This window comes from Aphis gossypii, chromosome X (genome assembly GCF_020184175.1).
Source record: "Aphis gossypii isolate Hap1 chromosome X, ASM2018417v2, whole genome shotgun sequence".
Classification (NCBI taxonomy): domain Eukaryota; kingdom Metazoa; phylum Arthropoda; class Insecta; order Hemiptera; family Aphididae; genus Aphis; species Aphis gossypii.
Window position 1 is genome coordinate 52,748,752 of NC_065533.1, and position 23,302 is coordinate 52,772,053.

Genomic DNA, 23,302 nt, shown 5'->3' on the forward strand with positions numbered 1-23,302 from the left:
AAAATATTAGTTTACTTTTCTTATAAGAATACTTTTTGTGGTGGTTTGTGGTCGCCAGTCTGATCGATTACTTATTTAAGTTTTTAGTTCATTAATTTTTTTAAAGAAGATGCCTAAGTATTATCTGATATCGGTATCTTTTTTCTTGATTAGGTATTTACTTTGATTTACAAACTTACCTGTAATTTTAAAGTTGAATAATAGTAATATAAATACCTAAGTTGTACTAACAAGCAACTCTATGTACAATATGAAAATAATATGTAGGAATGTAGGATTATACGAATTCCAACACGAAATGTTTTGTATATACGAGAATATGACTTCAGAATGAGTTTTAATTTTGCAAATCTTACTAATATACTCTAAAATTTGAGTTGACGATTACTATAATATCAGGATAAAATTTAAAAATGTTAACATCAATAAAAATGTCCTATGTTTATTATTTTTGTATTATATAGGTATGTATGTATTTCGTATATTTATTATTTATATTTTATTAAAAATAATGGACCTTTTTTTTAACGTGTAATATTGCATTCGTACTTAAGTAAACATATAACTGATAAATAAATATAATAGTCAAAAAATGATTTTATTTATTTATACTTCAGATTTATTTTATTACATCGTATGAACGTTGTGGTACGTTTAAACAAATAATTTTAAAGGTGATAACGTTTTATAATCAGGATTACTATTTATGCATGTTGCCAAATTGTTGTATCTTTTTATACGTGATTCTTTGTATCTTTTTAATTTCAACGTCAATATATTTAATTCGTTTTTCAATGTCGAACATAATATTAAATTTCTATCCCTGCGTTCCACATCATTGGATTCTAGTGATTTCGTCAAACGCAGTAACTCATTTTTTTTCTACGAGAAAAGTAAAACTACCTAAGTATATAAAGTAATATTTGAAAATGTTTTCAATTAAAATAAAATCATTTTAGTATACCATTTCAAACAAATTTTTAAGTCGTATAAACTGATTTTTGGTACTTTGTCTGAAGTGTTTTATGATTTTGTCTCTTAAACTCAAAGCAATCGTATCTTTTATTGTAGCCAACTTATGTTTTTTATCTTTCTAAAAAAAATAATTTTATTCATTTTAATTATTTATATTAGTAACTACTAATATATTACTATTTACTACTATGTATATAATATATAATTACTTTATCTTGGAGTAATTTTCTAATCCTATGATTTCGATCCCAATCCAACGAATTTATCTTTAACTTAAACTCTGATCGTTCTCGACTACGGGTTTCCAGGATTTGTATAACATTATCCTCTAATTTCGAAACTTTAATAAGTGCTCTTTCTTCGGTTTCAATCATGTCTTGCAACATGATGTATGCTTCATGAGTTTTTAAAAGACCCACATATGGATAAACGACATCTTCAGTGACTGATTTAGGATTGAACTTTTCATTATTTATAGAACTATAAGTTGGTTTTTTAAATAGTCTACTCGATTGTGTGATCTGACCTTCACCATATTGATATTGAACATAAATACTATTACTATCAAGATCAAAAGTTATTGTGGCAATATCTAGATCTTTATGTTTTGATTCATTTCTTAAGTATTTTTCAACTACATACTGCAACATATTATTATAACAATATTATTTAGATAATATATATATAAATAATACTAAGAACGAACCTACTATAGGTAATCTACACATTGAAATAGGTACCTAGGTTAAGTATTACAGTACATACAACTTAATTAACATTAAGTGAAAAGACATGATTTCAATTTCTATTTGTATGTTCTAAGAAATAATTCATGTTATGTTATTTTTCTGTGTAAAACAGATTATAATATTATAAGAAATAATCAATAACCACCTTAGGTTTCCTCTTATCGTTTATATTCTGGGAATCGTTGTTTCTCGTTTTAATAAACACGCACAAGTGCCAGAATAATAAATCCGATCTGAAATTATGATTAGGTATTGAATAACATAAATTTTAATAACATTACACTATTACCCTATACATTGATACTTTAATAGTTTAACACTTATGAATAGTGCCAGAAATTGTATTTTAATGATAAGTTAAATATTGATGTAGCAAGCCGTAGTAGAGTTATCTAGAATTAAAGAAAAAATTACACACGGTACGAGATTTGAAAACTCATGACTCAAGAAGCCGGAGTGCCAGCCTAGTAACAATGAGCCACCGCGCTCTTATCATTTTAATGTTTAATCTCAATATTCTCCTATCTGGGCTAAAGTATGTACATATGGATGAGGAGAGGTTTGGGACCGTGTCATAATATAGCTAGGCAAGACATAATTTAAATATGAGCTTAATGAGTTAGTGGATGAAATTTTATTTTATATATTTCTTTTCTTTTTCGAATGACAGCATAGGTACATTTTTAATTTCATATTCTAAAGCAGATTATTTTTTGTTTTTCAGAGTATTTCAATACATAAAGATCGACATTTGGATAAGTAGTATAAATTATAAACGAGATTATGAATTTTAAAAGGTTATACGTTAAAACACTTATAAGTATTTAAAACTTAGATGAGCGGAGTAGTAGACCAACATTTTGCTATGTATCGTGTATCACTTTTATAGTTCCATTCCGCTCACCAATACTTTAAGCATTCATAACTCAAGAACTATTCGTCAGAATTTCTCTTTTTGCGTACTAAAATACTCCGAAAAATATTCTGCCTTAGAAATTAAAAATGTATGTTATTATTCAAAAAAGTAAAAATTTAAAAAATTATAACAATAAAAATATTTAAAAAAAATAATCATTTTTTTCTAAACTGGAAATTATGCAAAAAAAAAACGTTTTTAAAAACGTTAATAGATTTTTAAATAATAAGTGTTGTTTGATAAAACAGTTATACTGTATAAACTCATAGCTTTTTTTGGTGAATGTTACAATTAAACAATTAATTATTTGCATTATAAGAATTTAAACACAAAAATAGTAAATTAAAAATGTGTAGGTAACTAATGATAGCATACTCTACTTTAGTACTCATCGCATTATAAGGTGACGTGAATACAAATCGATACTTGTTATAAACTTAGAATACTCCAATAAGCATTATACCTATTCTATTTGTTATTTAATGATTATAGAACATACAAACCTATCGTTGTAAGTTATAGTGAAACTATTTTCATCAATTATAATTTGAGCCATTGAATCAAGCCTCAAATTATAAAATGTGACTAAACGTTTGGTCTTTATATTGTTGCAATCGCCATAAAACTTATGTTCTATAAAAATATACATAAAAAATTTCGGAAAATTTTTTTTTTAATATGCTTAAAATTGTACTTTTTAAATAGTCATCTCGGCCGGGTCTAAAATATTCTATAGTTTCAGTTTCTTCGATGTCATATTTTGTGTCAATACATATCAATTTGTCAACTCTATTTTTATACATTTCCTGAATAAATATTTTATTCAAATATTCTGGTTCAGTATAAAAAGTTGTTCTTTTAATCAATCCATTAGGCCTGACGTAATCAGCATAAAACTCTTCGATTGCATTCATATATGGCACAATTTTTTTACCGTTTGGATACAGCATAAGATATTCTATACAAAATTTACGTTACAACTTAAGAAAATAATTGTAGTTTTTAAAAACAAAAAAGTTACTATCTATAGGAACTTCTATTGCAGCAACCCACGAATTAGGCATCTCAAGATTTTTGAAATTTCCTCTTTGTGCATTTTTAAGTATAAGTGGTAAAAATTTTTCCCAATTCTTTGTATCCATTAAATTAAAATTATATTGCTTTATAAAATATGAAAAAAAAATTAAGTTATTAAAATGTATAAAATTTAATTATCAGTAATACACACCGTACAACCTCCTTCCAAGGGCTGCAAATTAACCCAATAATCATTATTATTCCAAACCACTTCTATTCCAGTGTAATTTTCATCAGTGATTTCTTTCCGTTCACCTGTACTAGGTTCAATGAAATATGGAACTACCTCAGATATATCATATTGATCGTCATCAGTTTCCAACGGCAAAACCACGACCCATGCATGTATTCGTTTACCAAATAGTGGATCGGAAAAATTATCAAATTCTATCTGAAATTTGTGGTTATTTGGTAAATACAAAGAAAATAGTTAACACATATTTCATAAATAACATTATTAATATTTATACAACAGTACCTCTTTTGATTCATCGTTTACTATAAATTTATTTTTTTCTTCTTCCATTAAATAGTTAACATAATCATTACACAAATCAATCATAGGTTCTATGACATAAGGATCATCTATAATATCTTCTTTACTCTCAGAATCTGATTCTTGTTCATCCTTTAGTCATCATAATATCAATATATAAATTAATTTCGAATAAATATTGTGATACATACGGTTGATTCTTTTGGAATATCTATCTTGATTTTCTTTAAATTATTATTACATACAATTTCTGTGGCATATCCATAAACAACAAAAGCATTGTACCCACAGCCAATCAAAAATGATACTAATAATATCGCCAATTCAAAACAATTAGCAGTTTGCGTTTTTAATACCGTTGCAGGAGATACAATTTTGTTGGGCTAAAAATATACGGTTAAATTATTCTGGTGCTTATTCTTTTATGAGCTACCTAACTCTTGTTATTTCCACGTTTTAGCAATTAAAGTGATAAAGCCAAAACTTTGAAATAATGTTAATCAGTATATTAACGGAAATCATAAACCCACAATTTATTATTCTAATCGTAATTTTAGATTGTAGTATTATAGGTAGTATGTGCATCAAATAAGGCGTTATTCACTAATTAATTTTACGTAAAAATAATAGTTTAAATTTAACAATAGTATATACTATACCAAAGCTAGAGGATTTTCTAACTTCATATATGTTATGTGTTTGGCTACAAACTGACTGTAACTGGTCACTTCAATCAAATCCGAGTAAACTAATCGAGATGGTTTGATTGTAGTACAAACACATTTCTAAAAACATTAATGTTATACAATTATTAACTGTTGTTAAGTCATGAGTGTTACTGTAATTTCTATTTAAATACATATTTTCATATTTTGAACAAAATATAACACATTTATTTGAGATAGGAAGTGATTAAAACATTTCACTTGATTTGTAATAAAAAATAATAATATATTTTTGATTTTACATAATATTTCATACTAATTTGATAATTTTATTCTTAATTCCAGAAAAAAATATTGTATCAAGGAACATTAATAAAAAAAAAAAAAATTGAAAAATTCGTAAATTACAAATTTATATATTCCATGAGAAGAATTAAAAAAAAAATTGAAATTCATATTCTGTTTAGAAAATGCTAAAAATTTGAAATCTTTACAGCCATTTAATTTTAAACAACAATACAAAAATCAAATAAATTTTATCAAAAATTACTATTTTTTTTTAAATTTAGTTTTTGTTATTTTATAATGAAAATGTACCTACTTTTTTTTTCTCATGATCTCCAAAATATAACTACTAACTAGTTCCAAATTGCTACTAAAAACTATCCTGAGAGTTTAAAATTGAAATAATTTTACTACTTCCAATGTGATAAAAAAAATAAAAATATAAAACACACATATCATTGTAATAACAACATTAATCTAAAATAATAATCATAGTCATTGAGGCATTTATGTCTTATTATTATGGACATAGGACATCTCTAAATAAAGCTATCTTTATTTAATGTACGAATATAGGTATTTTACAGAAACTTTATCTTACTGCGACGCCGCATTCATTTTGTGGTATTAAAACCAACGGTCGTCTATTTGGATATTTCACTTTAAACTGTTCAATAAAATTTTCGGCGCAAAAAAGTATCAGCTTTTCAATATTCGAAGTTTTCTTATACGATTCTGGATAGATTTCTGGTATACTTTCACTACAACATATTATTTAAATAATAATAAAATTTGTCTTCGTGTAATTTCAAATGAACGCATATCAAAAATAACCTTTTTCTATTAGCAACTTTTATGTAACATTATTTTTCCCCCATGCTTATTAAATATACTTAAATAGTTAATAAGTAAAAAACTACGTTCAATAAAATATATATGAACAAAATAAAAATAAATGATTAGCCATCAGCTAAATTACCTTATGATCATTGATAATAAAATCATTTTAATACTCTGAAAAATTTAAAATATAATAGTTTTTTAAACAAATAAGTTAAGAGAAAGAGGTTTTTTCAACATTTAAACTTACAAATATAATTTTAAAATTCTTTATATATTTAAATATTTTGCAGATAAATAAATTATTGATATTTTCATTTAAAATTAATAAAAAAAAAGTTAAGAGAACATACTGTATAGGTGTACTTATTAAAATACGTAACAAAAGTGTTTGGAAATTTTTTGGGTCAATACGGGATGCTTAATTCAAAAACTGGGTAATTAGTAAAATATGGGCTGTGTGTGAGATCCTATTCCCTAGTTTTGACGAGTTCACTCGAAAACGATACACACGAATCTGCCGAAATATTTTACCCTAATGCTTAGTAAGTCTTTAAAACTAATTTTCAGATGTTGAACTAACTTAGTATCATCTACAATATGTGCGTTTAATTTTTCTTCTTCTTCTTTTACTTCTTTTTCTTCTTTTTCTTTTTTTACTTCTTCTTCTTCTTCTTCTTCTTCTTCACCTCTTTCTTCTCCTTCTCCTCCTTCTTCTCCTTCACCTCTTTCTTCTCTTTCTTCTTCTTCTTCTATTTCATTTTCTCCGATTAATAATGTACAATCAATATTGTGGCTAGAATTGGAACTAGTGTACGAATTATCGTCGTTAATGGAATCCAAAGAATCGTCATCGATTTCTTCAACCAGACAAGTGGAATTAAAATCTTCCCATAACCAATCTAGTGAATCGGAACTCATTTAAGATGAAACCAAAATAATTTTTAACATAAAAAACAAGTTACGAAATATTTATGTCACTAAAAAAATAATAAATAATAATAATTAATAATGTTAAATAAACAACGTTAGTTACCAATTAATATGATTTATTTTCTTAAACTAAATAAATTTAATTCAACTCATGACTAAATTAATTAATTAACAATACAATATAATTATATTATAAATAATTATTTAGACATAATTAATAGGTAGTTTAGATGCCCAACTTTAATATTAGTTTAATATTTCGAATATTGCATTGTAATAATACATCATAAAATCATAAAACCTTCATTATTCACTAGGTCAAAAAGCTTAAATATTTAATAAAACGTTCCTCATAAGTTGTTTACTACACGGTATACTAATTAAAAAACTCCAAAAATATATAATCACAATATTTTTTATCAGCATTTATATTTAAAATTTTGACGTTATTCATCATTTATAGGTATCACGGAAACTTTAAAATTATTTTGTAGTTAAATTCATAAAAATATTTATTTTTATATCAAAGATTTGAAAATTGAATACGAGTATCTCGTATATTTTTTAACTATAGTAAAAAAATTATTTATTGGAATGTCATATTTTTTTGAATTTGAATGTTTATGACATCGGATATTCATTTATAAAATAACTATTTCTCCTCAAGCATTTTTTAATATTTTGTTGTCGTTCAAAAACTTAGATACTTGAATTTTTTATAAAATATTAATGTGATCATTTTCTACACAAAATGAGATTTTAAAAATATATTGGCTCTTATTTTAATTTATTTATTGACAATTTTTTTTTTTTTTTTATTATTATTCTTTCTTAAAATTGTTTATAAAATGTTTTCCATGCCGTCAAAAAGCTTGAACATTGAATACAATAGGTATCTCACATAAGTTTTTTTTATAACGATATAAAAATATTTAAAATATACAGGCAACATATATTTTTATATAAGCATTTGAAGTTCAATTTGTTGATAACATTTTTACTAAAATTTACTGTAATTTGGCGCTCGACGTTAATAATAATAAGATAATATGAATAACATACATTATAAATATATTATTATTATTATAAATAAATATAATAACACAATGTATTGCAATGTCTTCGGAAAAAATTAAATAAGCCAATACAATAATACTTATAGTGAAATAAATTACATTAAAAGCAATAGGTATCAAAATATTCAAAACATTTACCATGAAATTATTTATAACTAGTGATATAGACCATCTTCACTCAAAATCGTTTTTTATTTACGACACGTCATTGAATTCAAATTTAACAAATCCATTATTAAAGTGATTCACTCAAAATCTTCTGTATAACAAAGCAGTACTCAAGTAGGTACTCACTAGTCACCTGCAGACACGTATCTAGACAAAGAGATTGGGGATGCAAACCTAACCTTGAAAATAAAAAAAATATGTAAAATTGCAGGTTATTTTAAATTTTTTATAAACAACCCCGTATTTGTTTTTTGTGTACGTACCTATCCACTCACCCGCCTTTTATTATTTATAATTATGAATTTATAAAAAAATTAAATTTTCTTGTAAGTATATCTAGTTGTTCATTCACAATTTGATTTACTAGTGCTATTTGTTCACCTTTTTTCCAATAGGTACATCGATAATAGACGATATATTAAAAAAATAGCAATAACAAAAAAAATTATGACCTTATAAAAAAAATAATAATAACAATAAATTTAGTATACAACAAAAGTTAAAATAGGTAGGTACTCTTGTAGGTTTGCGCCCATCCACGGCTGCAGCATAGAACTGTATTGACACCACAGACATATATAATAATAATAAATATATATATGACCGTGGTCTGTAGTTACCACGATTTAAGATAATATTATACAATATATAAATCGTGGTAGTTACCAACGATCGTGATATCGATTTTTAAGTCTATTGATCTATGGCCATAGATAATAAAAAAATAATACTATATTATTTTATTACCCATCAATATCTATGGGCGCTATGCTTCTATGGAATTTTGTCTATAGTCTCATATCGTAAATTGTATTACTTATTATTCAATATTAATTTATAGGTACTTACAAAAGTGTCTTAAACTCTCGTATCCGCCATTCACGCGAGTTCCCGGGACGCATGTTCAAAGGTATTAAGCCTCACGTATAACAATAATATAATAATACAACTTTAGGTAGGTATATAATAAAATATGATATTATCATGATGTGTTCAAAATATGTTCAATGTTAAATTCAGTGCGTATTAAAATAATACTTCGCCATTATCGTCTTGTGATTTATAACATTTTCGATTATATGCATGTATACATTTACATATATATATCAGAGACGGATCCATTGGGCGCCTAGAGGCCTAGCCCCTATCATTTAGATTTTATTATTTAATATTTTTAATAATTGTTTTTAAATTAAGAATAAGATATATCAGGTATATGTATAGTATAATTACCTACATTGTAATTGTATATACGTCGTAAAAAACTTATTGGGTCTTCCTTCTCAAATCTTTACTCTGGATCCATGCCTGATGTATGTATATATTATATATAGTATTCAGTAACTACATATGAACTTATAATACATTATATATACCTTGATTGATAAGAATAGTTTGCATAATATTCATTGTCATTGTTTAATATTATTATAATTTATCGTATTTATCAATTAACATCTATTATATACTTATATTAAAAGTACCATGTACTTAGTTTTACTCGTATATATTATGGAAAAGTCAAAAAATTTAAGAATATCGACTTTCATGCACGATAAAAAAAAAATAATTGTGTCAGTCACGACATTACCGACGTACCTATTTATTTTTTTACAACTGGGTGATAAACTAACATATTAATATAATATACGAATACTCTATCGTTGTTGTTCGCCGAAAACTTCGAGTACCTCTATAGAGATAACATCAAAAATAGTGAAAAAAATTAAAGTTACGTAATAGTTATGTATTTTGTTATACTTTCGAGTGTTTCAACTAATATTTGGTTTTCTTAACAATATTTGTACCAATTGTACCTATTAAATGTAGTACGAGTAGATATCTATAAAATAATATAACATAATAGGTATGTAATAAATAATAATTGGAGTATTTATACAAGTACTTATAGTAGGTTGTCAAGTATTATAATTGGAAAATATATTTATTATACTTTGTGATGTAAATGTGTAGTGTGTACATTATTCAAACGTTTACCAACTTGTCCCATCTATCATAGACGCATTTAGATGGGAACGGAGGTAGCTATAAATTTACTGTCCAACAATGTTTGTCATGTCTGCAAAAAATAGAAAAGAAAAGCTATTTAAAACTTTTATACATTTTCCAAACAGTTGTTTCACATACTATGTAAAAGTGTAGGTGTATCGTGTATGGCGTATAGAGTCCGTACTCGAGGTCACAACATTTTGTTTCAATTAAGTTCATTTTCATTAAATTGATTCAAAATGATTTTGAACTCAAGGGAATTTCCTCGAAAAAAAACTAACCAAAAACAGTCATGATGCGATTGCGATAAATGTAAAAATCAAACAAACGAGGGGACCGGGCTTTTTTGTTATCTTAAAATATTTTATATTTTTTATTTACGTCAACGCCATGAAAGCAATAATTATTATTATATTGCCTGACTATCGAATACCGTATTTTTAAGTTAAGAAAAAACTCAATGTTCTCACTGCTTTAAAGTGAAAACGATTTGTATTTACCGCGTTCGTTTTCAAACTATTTTTTTTTTCGCCTCAGGTATCACACGACGGTTTTGTTTCGATAAAAGGTGTCACGACATTTATACCACTGATATATTATATTATCACGATGTCGTCGTTACCGGGTAAAAATCGAAATACCGCCAAGCCAACACGTTCTACGCCGAGCGTTGATGAACCGTTCGTAGAGTTCGATTCTTCGGAATTCGATCAGACACCGCCCAGACAATTCACAGACGCGTACATGTTTGTCGTGTTATGTCCACCTGACGGCGGTCCCTGGGCCATATTCACGTGCATGCTAGGATTTATGGCCCTATTGATCTGTGACGGAATTTGCTTATCCTTCATTCTGCTCGACGGCCGTGTCGGTATGGTCGAAAACTTGCCGCCCGGAACACGCACCTTCGAACACTTGGCCATGATATATTTGGTCCGCTACTTGACTGGTACTTATACATTACTATTATAATCTATAATATTGAAATATGTGTAGTTTACAGTTCGTATATACAGCCATATAAGGTCGTTATTTAAGAGTTTTTTCAGCAGTACCTGCAATGGACCACGAGGCAAGGCTGGGCAAGTTAATGATTTTTTTTAACTTAGTTAAGTTAAGTTAATATGCATCAATAAGAAAAAGTTTAAAGTTAAAAGTTAATAAAATTTTTGGTTAACTCAGTTAAGTTAAAAGTTTATACATATATTTTTTTATATGTTAGCGTTAGGTTAGGTTTATTTATAATTTAATTATTTATAAAATAACGTAACTTAGATTTTATTAAAAATAACTCGTTATTTATTAAGTTAATATGAATAAACATCAATTAAGTTAAAAATTAAGTTAATGAAAATTAAATTCAAAAAAGTTACCTAAGTTAAAAAGTTAAAATTAACTTAACTTTAATTTTTTAACTCGTTTATGCCCAGGCTTGCCACGAGGGTTACTGGCTGATATAAATTTCGAACATTTTCGTACATATAACTATGTGTAGCTTAGTATACTTGTAATTTCATAGCATAAAATGTGCACAAACTCGTAACAGTATATTAGTTAATAGTTTAAAATACCTGCGCGATAGGTATAAACGGTTATTATTAGGTATATCGTACAGTAAATTATGATAAACGAAAAATAACTATGCTCATCTGCAGTCATTTACTCGTTATTATACTCTTTCATCAATACACAGGTAATAATCGTTATAAAGTATAACCGTACAGATATTCAGGCGCGTACAATTGACACCCCTTCAATAACAATTATTTTGAAAGTTATGTTGCTCAGTTAAAGTGGAGCACAACAGTTTAAAAAAAATGGATTAGCGAGTACCGCTCTGCTGTACTTTAAGTGTCAATTGAGTTACTGTAATGGATCTGTCAAATTTGAATTCAATGATATATTATTGTATACGAAAAACGATTCTGAGCTATCGTTTTTAGAAAATGCTAATATAATTATTTGATATAAAAATTGCAAGTACCTATCTATAGTTATTGTAATTTATAAAATGATAAAAAATATTGTATAAATTATTAATTTTTACAACAAAATAACTCTAAATTTTATTAAAACTACAGAATTTCACATACAAATTCAAGATTTTCTTTAATTTTTTATTTATTTTTTCAAACTAGATCTAATTAGAAATCTAAATAGAAACCATACCTTCGTCCTTCAAAGTTGAAATCGAATCACTTTTTCAGTTACTTACCATGTACGAGTATACAGACAAAATAATACATAGTAATCATAATTCATTAATATCCTGTATCTGGTTATTATCAACATTTTCCTTTTCATCTTATGAACGTTTTTCACTAAAAATATTTCAATAATTTTTAGCCAAAAAAAATTAATAATCGTACTACGATATAACGTAATCTACTGTAACATACTATTAATACCTATACATGGTTACATTATACTATATCATACGTGTACTGTTATATAGTTATTTTTGTGTGTTCCGGATTTCGATATACATTATACAGTCTAAAAATGATAACTCAAAAGCAGTAATTGTGTAATTGTGTCTTTGAGCTAAATTATAGTATATTATTTGCTATTGTGTTTGAATGAGACTAATAGTCATAGATAAAAACCGGATTTTATAAAAACATGCAATTAAAATTTAAAATGTTAAAATGTGTAAAATCATCCAAAAACAAAATTTTCATTATAGGTACTTTAAATTATATTTTTAACGTTATTTATTTTTTATAATATTATTATTTATTAGTTTCCATTAACATATTAACATATTATATTTACATTAAAATTGAAAATTGAAAAAAAAAATTTAATATAAATAAAATAATAATAAACTACTACCAGTTTTCAGCATTTCAAATTATATAATATCAAGTAGGTATCAACTATAAAATTGTTGTATAAAACTCGAGTTGACTTTGGCTGCTGCAGATAGACTATTGTATCGTATGTGGATATTAGTATATTACCTATATGTAATCGACAATCGCAGTAGTATTGTCATTATCTTAATTACACCGTATTACATCGAAATATATGTAGGTATATAATATAACATTATTACTTAAATATTATAAAAGACGTACAATACTTCACGCATAACAACATAATATAGCAATGATAAAGTAGATAAATGCTATAGTATAGATTATTATTGAGCAAAAATATTCGTACAAAAATAGTAACTTATTAGTACATTTTTATAAACAAAAACCTTAAACGTACAATTTTATGTAAAATAAAACTTTTTTAAAATTAATCTACATCTTCTGATTTGGATTTGTAGCTTGTTTTGATGGGATTTAGAACACGCCATAAAAAGATGCAATTGCACGGTAATCCGGTCTTTAGTCATGGGCTTTTATGTATTTATTCTATGTATATGAATAAAAATAATTTAACATGTTTAATGCCATTCTATAGCCTATAGAATAGACCAGTGGTGCGCATCCTTTTTTGATCTTCGACCCGCAAATTATTTATTTTGTATAAAACTATAAAATAATATATAATTTTTTCACTTGGCGTAAAATTATTGTTGACCCCCAGGTTGCGTACCACTGCTATTATAGACAATAATAGGAACAAGTTACTTAAACAATGTTGAAAAAAAATTGTGCATTTTATAACAGATGATTTGGAATTATCATTACGGTTTTGCTTTTATAACCATATAGTTTATTAGTAAGTGATTCATAATCAATTATGGTATGGCAACACATTTAGAAAACAATTAATTACATCCTCGTGTGTATATAATATAATCTACAATCGACATTTTTTATGACCCGTGTATATTTTGCGATTAATTGATTGATTTATTTGCGTATAATTTGTATACACAATCGGCGCATCTTATCAGAAATCCATTATTTTATCCTACCAACTGGCTCCTAGAGAATAATTTTATGTAGTAGATAGGTAGTCCATGGAAAATTCCTAAAATTAGTCATCGATTGTCATTTATGATTGTACATAATTGTCATAATTTGTATACACGTCGGCGTGTCTTATCAGAAATCCATTATTTTATCCTTCCAACTGGCTATTGAACAATAATTGTATGTAGTAGATAGGTAGTCCATAGAAAATTCCTAAAATTAGTCATCGATTATTACATTTTGATGTTATTGTCATCTGATAATCAATTTTTTTAGTTAATATAATACTTTGTATGTATGTATTTTAAGTGTGAAAAATAAATTGTATGCAGAATATAATAACGTGTAAAAATTATGCATATTTTATTTGTTACATCCCACTTTCAAACTTCCTCAGTTTACAATATCTTTAGTATATTAAATACTGCCTAAATTTTTGTTTTTTGTATAGTGTATATATTTAAATAAAAATATTACATAATATATAATATATATAAATAATTATATTTTTTTTTATAGAACCATTTTCATGTGCATACATCAACCTTCATGGTTTTAGATCTTGTTTACTTATTGGCAGTATATTGTCCATCACGTGGCTCACGGTGTTGTGTTTTATTGAAAATACATTTACTTACGATCATTACTACTTGGCCATCATTGGTGGTAAGTGCAGAAATGTTTATTTTTTAGGTACATTATATTTTATATAATTACACAATCTATAAGTTTTGAAATAATGTATTAATGATACATTCGTTAGAGTTGCAGTAAAGTTAATAAGACATTTACTTTTTATTCATAAATTCATGATTCATCAAAATTATATGTTTTAAATTCAGAATAGATTATATTATGGTTTAAATGGGCAAGTGGTCACTATGAGCATTAGACAATGGACATAGAAAAAAAAATAATAATCATCAACAATTAATGTAATTTTTTAATAATCTAGTTATTCTAGTATACCTACCTAAAATAAAATATTTCTTATTAAATAAAAACCCATTTTATTTTAACAACTATATAGGTCATATATCATATTGTAATAAAAGATTTTATTTTTATTTTTTTATTAGAAATAAGACTTCAAAATCATAGGTCATTAGCCTAGCCTAATTTAGATATAAATAATAAATTGAAAGAAAACAAAATAATTTTGTAACGAATAACGAATTATAATGTGACTTAAAGTCTAAACCGACTAAGGAAAAAGATTTTTACACTATTAAAATTTGTTTATGAAATTAATTTAGTAAAATATTATATTGTACGAATGTGATGTATATTATGTACAACATTTTATTTGTATATATTATTGTTTATTTATACAAATCTAGGTATTGGAATGGGAATGATTAAAACATCATTCTTCGTTTTGCTGTCCTCGCTGTTTGTCATAAAACGCCATACAGCGCATTTATCTCTTCATTTAGGAAGCTTCACTGGCATGTTAATAATACCGCCTATTACCGAATTCAAGTTATTGCAGACGGCAGACTTGAAAACAGCATTGTATTTGAATTTAGGTTAGTGAAAGTATAGAATACATCGATGTAATACATGCATAATTAAATTTTAAAAAAAAATAATGAAGTAGGTACTTCAATATTGCTTTAGTAATATTTAACATTATTTTAAATAACAGTTTTAAGTAAATTGTTATTAACTTATAGAGATAAATTTAACTATATAAATAAAATATAATAAAATCATACCAATAAGTTTGAATTCTGATATATTGATTATATTTCTGTATATTGTTTCTTAACGATATTTAACAAAACTAAAATACTTTATAGTTTATACGTTTTCATTAATTTCATAAAACTTAAGTTAGACTTTTAAAACATTTACACAAATTACAATTACATCATAGTTCAAATAACACAATAATACAATAGTATTCAACGAAATATTATTAACGTCACGAGTTATACACTTATTCCGTTACAAATTTATTATTATAGTGAAATAAGTTTAGAATATATACTTTATTAATGTAGGTATAATGTGCTTTACATTGGTATTCTGGTTGTTTGTGTCAACACCGGTGACGTTAAAATTGGACATAGACGATAATGAATCTATTACCGATTCTACCTCTCCTCCACGATCAAGAACCGAAACAACAGCCTGGAAGATAGAGAACTTACACAATATGTATAAAACTTTAACTGTACAGGACACGATCGGAAATCGAAAGTGAGACATTTCTTAACATTTTTTTCAAAAACACATATTTTTTTATTCAATATCGCTCATGATATATATTATAAAATCATACAGATTTTAGAAATTAATAGTAATTTTATGATTTATACTGTACAAAATATCAAAAATAAAAAGAATTACAACTATGTAATAACGCAATAATTCCATCTATAGTATACTGTCGTATACACACTGCAGTTTATATAATGTGCTGCATATCAAAACCCCTTTTAAATTAAAAAAATTATTATAACACGCGTGTTTGTTACGTTTTAAAATTCATTTGAGTATTTTTCTACGTTATTTTCTGCTTAGAAAGTTGAAAAACTACGTAGATGGTGAATATACTGAGTCGAATATAAGTGATTAAAGACATTGAATACAGCTAGTAGACCCATAGGCCATAGGTTAGCCCAGGTTAGCCATAGGCACCCCCACAAGTAACATTTTAGGGCGGCGGTCAAAATAATAAAATTCTCAAGTATTAGCTAAACAAAGAATGTTATGTCAATATAATTGAATTTGTATATGTTATTTATGTGTGTGTATAATACATTCGATATTAAAATCAAATTTATTACTTAGTTTCGTTAAATAAAAACTACCGATTTCTTCGTTTCATTCTAAATATATTAATGACATCCCGAATAAAACTATCTTTGTTTAAGTTCAAGAGATTAATAATTTGTCTTATGCTATCTAAGTTATTATGTGTCCAATAATCATTAATCGTTATTGTTATTGCAGATTGTTTACCTGCATGTTTCTAGCGAGCATGCCGATAATTGTGAATGAGAAACCATTGAAGTGTGCCGTTCGAAATTTAAACTATTCGAATTGGATCTATGAAGAATATCGAAACCGGAGATTGTGCGTCCGAAATATTACTAACATGTTCAAAAACCGTTTAATCGGTAGTCGACCGATGTATAGAGATGATATACTATACGACGGAAACATCTCCTTATTACTGATGCGCTGCAACGTAAAGGTTGTACCCATTCGATACCAAAATATATAACACAATGTCAATATCCTATTATATCACGTATATAAATAGTTTTTACTGCAGTCAATGTGACATTTAAAAAATTTATGTGTTTTTGACATACTAAATAATTTTGCAAGGACGTATAATTATTAATTAGAACTAATATTTGCGAGATCCTAAAAAAATTGTTTTAAAATCATCATTAAAAACACCTGCATTATGTTTTATCTACGTACGTTTAACACATGTTCATATTTATTCATATTTAATTTCAAAATTTTTCTATAGTGTACAAAGAAAAATATTATCGAATACAATGAATACCTGATGGCGATGACTCGTATTTATACCATGGCTGACGTGAACGAAGAAAGGTCTAAAAGTCTCAGTTTAAAATGTCCAATAGCCATAAGCCGAGCTTTGAAATGCATGTTTAATATGACAATCTGGTCCAACGAACAATTTCTATTATTGGTAGTCAGCGAGGCATTGATTCACGCTGCCTGTTTGGTACCGTTCATGTTCATTAAAGGTACCTATATTATGTCCAGATAAATCAACGACAGTCTGCTATATTATAACATTTAAAAGAACATTCATAATGATTTTTTTTCAATCGAATCTATTAATACTTACATAAATTTTATTCTCATTTAAATAATTAATCCACGTTTACATAAATATATTAAATATAAAAGTAGAAAATCGGGAATGATATACAACAATTTTAGTAGTTTATCAAGGGAAAGCTTACATTGTTCGGTCATTGTATACAATGACCAGATAAAGACAAGTAAATTAATTTAAAAATATAATTATAGTAAGAATACCTATTATTACTTTTTGTATTAATAATAATTTAAATTAAAATAGGCGATAAACATACACATAAACACGCAATTAATTTAACCATTAGTAAAATTAAATGTGCAGATCAAGTATATCATTAAGTATTTACAAAATATTGTTATATTAAATATAATTAAAATTAAACCAGTTAATTATTAGAATTTTTCAAACTCGCTGGCTTTTTTTAAGTAGAAGTTTCTCGTGAAGCTCCCAAGAAATATTTAACGTCTAAAATTATAAAATTAGATAATTGTATACAATATTTTTATCGAGATTTTAAGCATTATAGTACTATACATATCAGTGAATTATGGCATTCAAGTCTTCATGAAATATTATATTATATTCATTTTTAATAACGAACAATTTAAAAAAAAATGTTTGTTACGAACAGAGCCCTTGATAAGCCATTGCGGAGCACCTAGGGCTCATCGGAACACAGTTTGGGAACCGCTGACCTAACACAAATAATATATCGTTGCGTCGTGTGATACAGCCGCCGCCTTTAAGTACTGCCGTAAACTGGTCACTGCTGCCGCCCAAGGAGCTGACCCCGCCGGCACCGTATTATTATACCTATATCCGGTGCCGGTGTGGCATTTTTCATTATTATTATTGTTGTCCGAATGACCATATCATTATAACTATATCGACTGTCGTGCTGTGCCCATACGGCATTTTTTATTATTATTGTTGTCCGTATTATTATAAGTACAATATGTCTATATCGACTGTCGTGCTGTGTCGGTACGGCATTTTTTATTATTATTATCCGTTTGGTCGAAAAGACGTTGTAGCCACCAGTATTGTTGTTCATAATATTGTACCAACCATCTTCGTGCATTAAATTCCACTTATATCTACTTAAAATCGTACTGTTTATTTTGTCACAACACTGTTACCAAACCTGAACTCACGCTCTTTAGTCGCTTGGCCAAATGCCAAACAATAGACCGTGACGAACAAGAATCTTCTTGGAAATTAAAGCTATACAAAATACAACAAATATTAAATTAGGTATAGGTATTACATTGAAAGTATTTCGTCATTGATTATAATATACGAACCAAGTTAAATTTAAATCAGGCCAATCTATACCTTTATTATATTAACTATTATTTATTTAAATATAGGTAAGTTATAGTGGTTATAAATTATAATTAAATTCAAAACAAGATTTGTTGTTAAGGCGTCATTTGTTAATGTAATTTTGACTTCAAAAATACGCGTTCGTCATTGGAATAATATGGGTTGTAACTTGTAGAAATAGTCAATGTAGATGACATCCACCTGAGAACGTTTTAATAATAATAGTTACCTGTTACAGCTTATCTATGAAAAAACATTTTAATTACGTCGATAACTAAAACATAAAATATAAGTTCAAATTTTATAAAATTGTGGACAATTTTGAAAATTGGCACCGAACCCTTTCAATTTACGCATTGTACCAAAATAACAATGACTATTATTTCTTCGTTGTGTAAACGCGTATTATACTTATCATTTTTACAGGTCCTGTGGGTAAAAAGACGTCTGCAGAATCAGTGATTACCCTTATAGCGGGTTGTTTTGGTTTGTTATATGGTCGAGGACTCGGTCATGTGTTGCACGGAAGATCACCAGAGCCAGTACCTCTGTATCATGTTGGCCTAGCGTTAATAGCAAATGGACTATCGTTGCTCCTGTGCTCCACGACCACCAATGATATTACCAATCTATTACCGTATTTTGGATTTTTTGGAATTACTTTTGGTAAACTTATAAAATATCAATAATAATAAAATAATAATTATAATAGCAGAAAAAACGAATACATATTAAACTATTAAATTATAAAAATACTTTTCATTTTCCGTCGGTAAACTAATAATATAATATTATCATATTATATTATGTAAGTCCTACAATATTGTATACATAACATATATATTATTATCTATCGACTTGTTTAGGGTTTAGCTATATAGACCACCCGTGTACTCATAATGCTATTTCGCTATTTATTATAATATAACGTTATTATAATTTGAAATATTTTAAATGTATAGTAAAACAATTTATTTTATTACCTACAATCAATAGGTACATTGATATTCACTGTATGTTTTTTTTTTACATTCCACTATTCCAGGATATTACAAGTCGATTCAAAACGTTGCGCTGTACACTGCTTTTCCGGTTAAGAAATTTAACAATGTATGCGGACAAATTTCATTGGTCCGAGGTGTATCGTCGTACGTCGGGATTCTAATAGCAGGTACATACATTTTTTTATACGAATCTATTTATATGTACAAATATTTAACATAATATATTAGTAGGTATTGAGATATAAAACAATACAAATTTTATCGTTTATATAAATTAAAAATTAAATATAATAACTATGCAAGTATATAGTATAACTATAAATCACATACCTACGTCTGTTTCCTAAATATTAAGGAGATTTCTAAATATATGTTACCCGTGTTACCGTAATTTATTCTAGCACCGATTAACCGAAAGGGTGTGTATTTTTATATTATAATGAAATTATGAAATTGTATTTTATTATATATTCTTAAATAGTAATGTTTATAAATTTATTACATTTGTCCAACTGTATATAATAGAGTCGTAAAATCAATTCGATATTAATTCGATTAAATATAGCATATCGAATTGAATTAACTTTATATAATAATCTACGAGTAACGTATATTAGTCGGTGTTCATATAATATATTATGTTTTGGAGACGAATGTAAAATAAAATATTAATGTAATTATTAATTAATATATTATTGCAAATGCTCGTAACGCTATATACGTATAAATAATAATCTAAACATAAAAAAAAAAAAAATTAAACGTTTAAAATACAGAATACTCGTTATTTCTTCAAAAATACGCGGAAAGAGATTTATGAGAGCATCGTATAGTTAGTTATCACTAGAAAAAAATGAACAGTACATTGAAAATTCGGTCCTATAGTTATAAGTTATAATGATGTTAATAATTTCATAATTTTAAGCCAGTGAGCTATGGATGAATTCATATACCCAGATTCCCTACACCGTCCCATCATCAACTAAGAGACAAAATCTTCACGCCGAACGTGTATGATAGGTATATTATATGTGCTGCAAACGTCATGACGATCTTCATGTACGAGTTGTATTTTTTTTTATTAAATTGTATTATTGAAATAATAATAATAATATCGATAATAAATATATAGAACCTGGGTCACCTGAAGGTTTAATAATTTAATTTTTACCCGGTGTTTTCAACCGTTTTCATCGGTCTTGGATAAATATTTGCTGTTTTCCAGTACACATTATGCAGCCGGGAAACGACGGTAAGCCGGTCGAGAGCTGCGAGGGAATTTACGTTTACGCAGGAATTCTCATGATGGTTGGAAGCGTTTGCGTGACCGTATTGCAGCAATCGGCCAACACCATCAATTTGAAACCGCCGCACTTCAAAGTATCAGCTCCGCGTCTATGATAAGCTCGTGGTCGACGTAGTACTCCCGTGCGTTGTATACATTGAATCAATATGCATACTTATTTCGAAACTATACATAAATATTATATTGAACCTAACTTTTAAGTAACGACTTTAATAATTATATGGTTATGTTGTCTTACCATACCAAATGTTGTAATAAATAAAATGCTTTGTAAATAATAAAAATATACGTTATATTTTATACGACTAGTATAGTTATATTATTATTGGCGCGCGTATTTATTTATTATATACGTATACCTACTTTAAGTTATTATTAGTTAGGTTAATATTTAGTATTAACCTTTTTAATTAATAATTATTATTTAGGAACAAATCTCTACAATAGTATAGAATACTTCGTCCAGGTTAAAATTACCTATACATTTATCTTTCTATCGTCTTCCGTTTTATTTATTTATTTAAAATATAAAATGCATTGATTTACAAACACCGTCGTGGAATTACTATTAATATGATTTTAAACTTATAAAACGCTAACAAACGCTCAAAAAGTGACGTAAATTCAATATCGTAAGAATAAGATAGCCGATTGGTGGTACTTGTTTTAAGCGTTGACATCAAAAACATGCTCAAAATTAATAAAACAAGTTACGATTGCATATATCACGAAAAAGTAATCATTGTAATAAATTATGTTCATAAATATTAACCTTCCGCCGGCTATCGACTCCGCCGAAGTTTTTTATTTATTGATTCCGCCGGTTAATATTAGTAAATTATTTACTTTAATAAAAAGAATATATAAAAGGCTTAAATTAATATAAAATTAATTTTCAACTCACTCGTAACACTCGTAGTCGTAAAGCATTACATGAACATATCACTTGAACTTTGAACTCTCCAACTGTACCAAACGTCTTAAGGGAGATATGATAATATATTTGTCATTATAATTATTATCATTATCATTTTTCAATATTATTAATTATGCTGTATTGGCAGTTATGTCATCTTACAGAGCGTGTGCTCACTGATTATTACATTTTATACTTTTATATTTTTCAGTGTGCTTTGTAATGTTGTTTTGTAATATTGTGTGCTCTTACGACTTAATAATTAAATATGTTTAATTGAATAAACTAATAACTTAAAACTAACTACACGGTGTTACGTTTTAATGATTAAAAACAAATAATAAAATAAAACAACTTGTATAAAAAGGTTTTAATTTTGAATTAATGTTTACGCGGGATATTTGTCATGGAATATTTTGCTGTTGCCGCGTCACTTACTCCCACCCACTTTCTTTCGAGAATTTTATAACCTCCTACCCCATACACTGGCATTTCGTGTTTTTTTATTTACTACGCATATTCCCTCATAGGCTGCAGTATGCATTGTGCAGGGATCGACGGTCGGTGTTCGGAATTCGGAGATGCTAAGATACCGTTCGACGACTACCATTCCACGGTTGACTTCGGCATAAACCACGAGGTTTGAAATATTTTTTGTGCTTGTGTTTTCATCGAAGCAACTACCTATTAGCGCATATACAGTATATATTATAAATTGTGTTCGTGTTGGTATTTGATATAATAATATTTTTTATAATTTTACAATAGAATTTTATTGCACGTCAATCGGTGTAGCCTTGTAGTCGCGTAGTTTAATACACGTCATATTAATTACTTTCGCTCAAATTAATAATTTCGTCTCATTGAC

At 27.0% G+C, this 23,302-nt stretch overlaps 2 protein-coding genes across 3 annotated transcripts; one reads left to right on the forward strand and one right to left on the reverse strand.

Annotated features, from left to right (window-relative positions):
- Positions 1-593: 593 nt before the first annotated feature.
- LOC114130080 (dynein regulatory complex subunit 7-like) lies at positions 594-7,073 on the reverse strand. 2 transcript variants are annotated; one of them, XM_050206583.1, is made up of 13 exons: positions 6,587-7,072; positions 5,765-5,924; positions 4,873-4,998; positions 4,405-4,596; positions 4,196-4,345; positions 3,869-4,108; positions 3,662-3,800; positions 3,335-3,598; positions 3,144-3,273; positions 1,870-1,957; positions 1,185-1,616; positions 965-1,093; positions 594-882 (listed from the first exon to the last, which is right to left on the reverse strand). In XM_050206583.1, the coding sequence occupies exons 1-13, from the start codon at positions 6,922-6,924 to the stop codon at positions 655-657; spliced, it is 2,616 nt and encodes an 871-aa protein (XP_050062540.1). In that variant the 5' UTR covers positions 6,925-7,072; the 3' UTR covers positions 594-654. The 2 variants fall into 2 exon arrangements, with proteins under 2 accessions (XP_050062540.1, XP_050062541.1); XM_050206584.1 differs by having other exon boundaries at positions 745-903; positions 6,587-7,073.
- Positions 7,074-8,988: 1,915 nt separating this feature from the next.
- Positions 8,989-21,820, forward strand: LOC114130081 (uncharacterized). Its single transcript, XM_027994976.2, has 10 exons — positions 8,989-9,090; positions 10,728-11,139; positions 14,585-14,731; positions 15,406-15,594; positions 16,072-16,270; positions 17,027-17,270; positions 17,559-17,802; positions 19,635-19,874; positions 20,254-20,379; positions 21,438-21,820. The coding sequence occupies exons 2-10, from the start codon at positions 10,800-10,802 to the stop codon at positions 21,611-21,613; spliced, it is 1,905 nt and encodes a 634-aa protein (XP_027850777.2). The 5' UTR covers positions 8,989-9,090; positions 10,728-10,799; the 3' UTR covers positions 21,614-21,820.
- Positions 21,821-23,302: the final 1,482 nt, after the last annotated feature.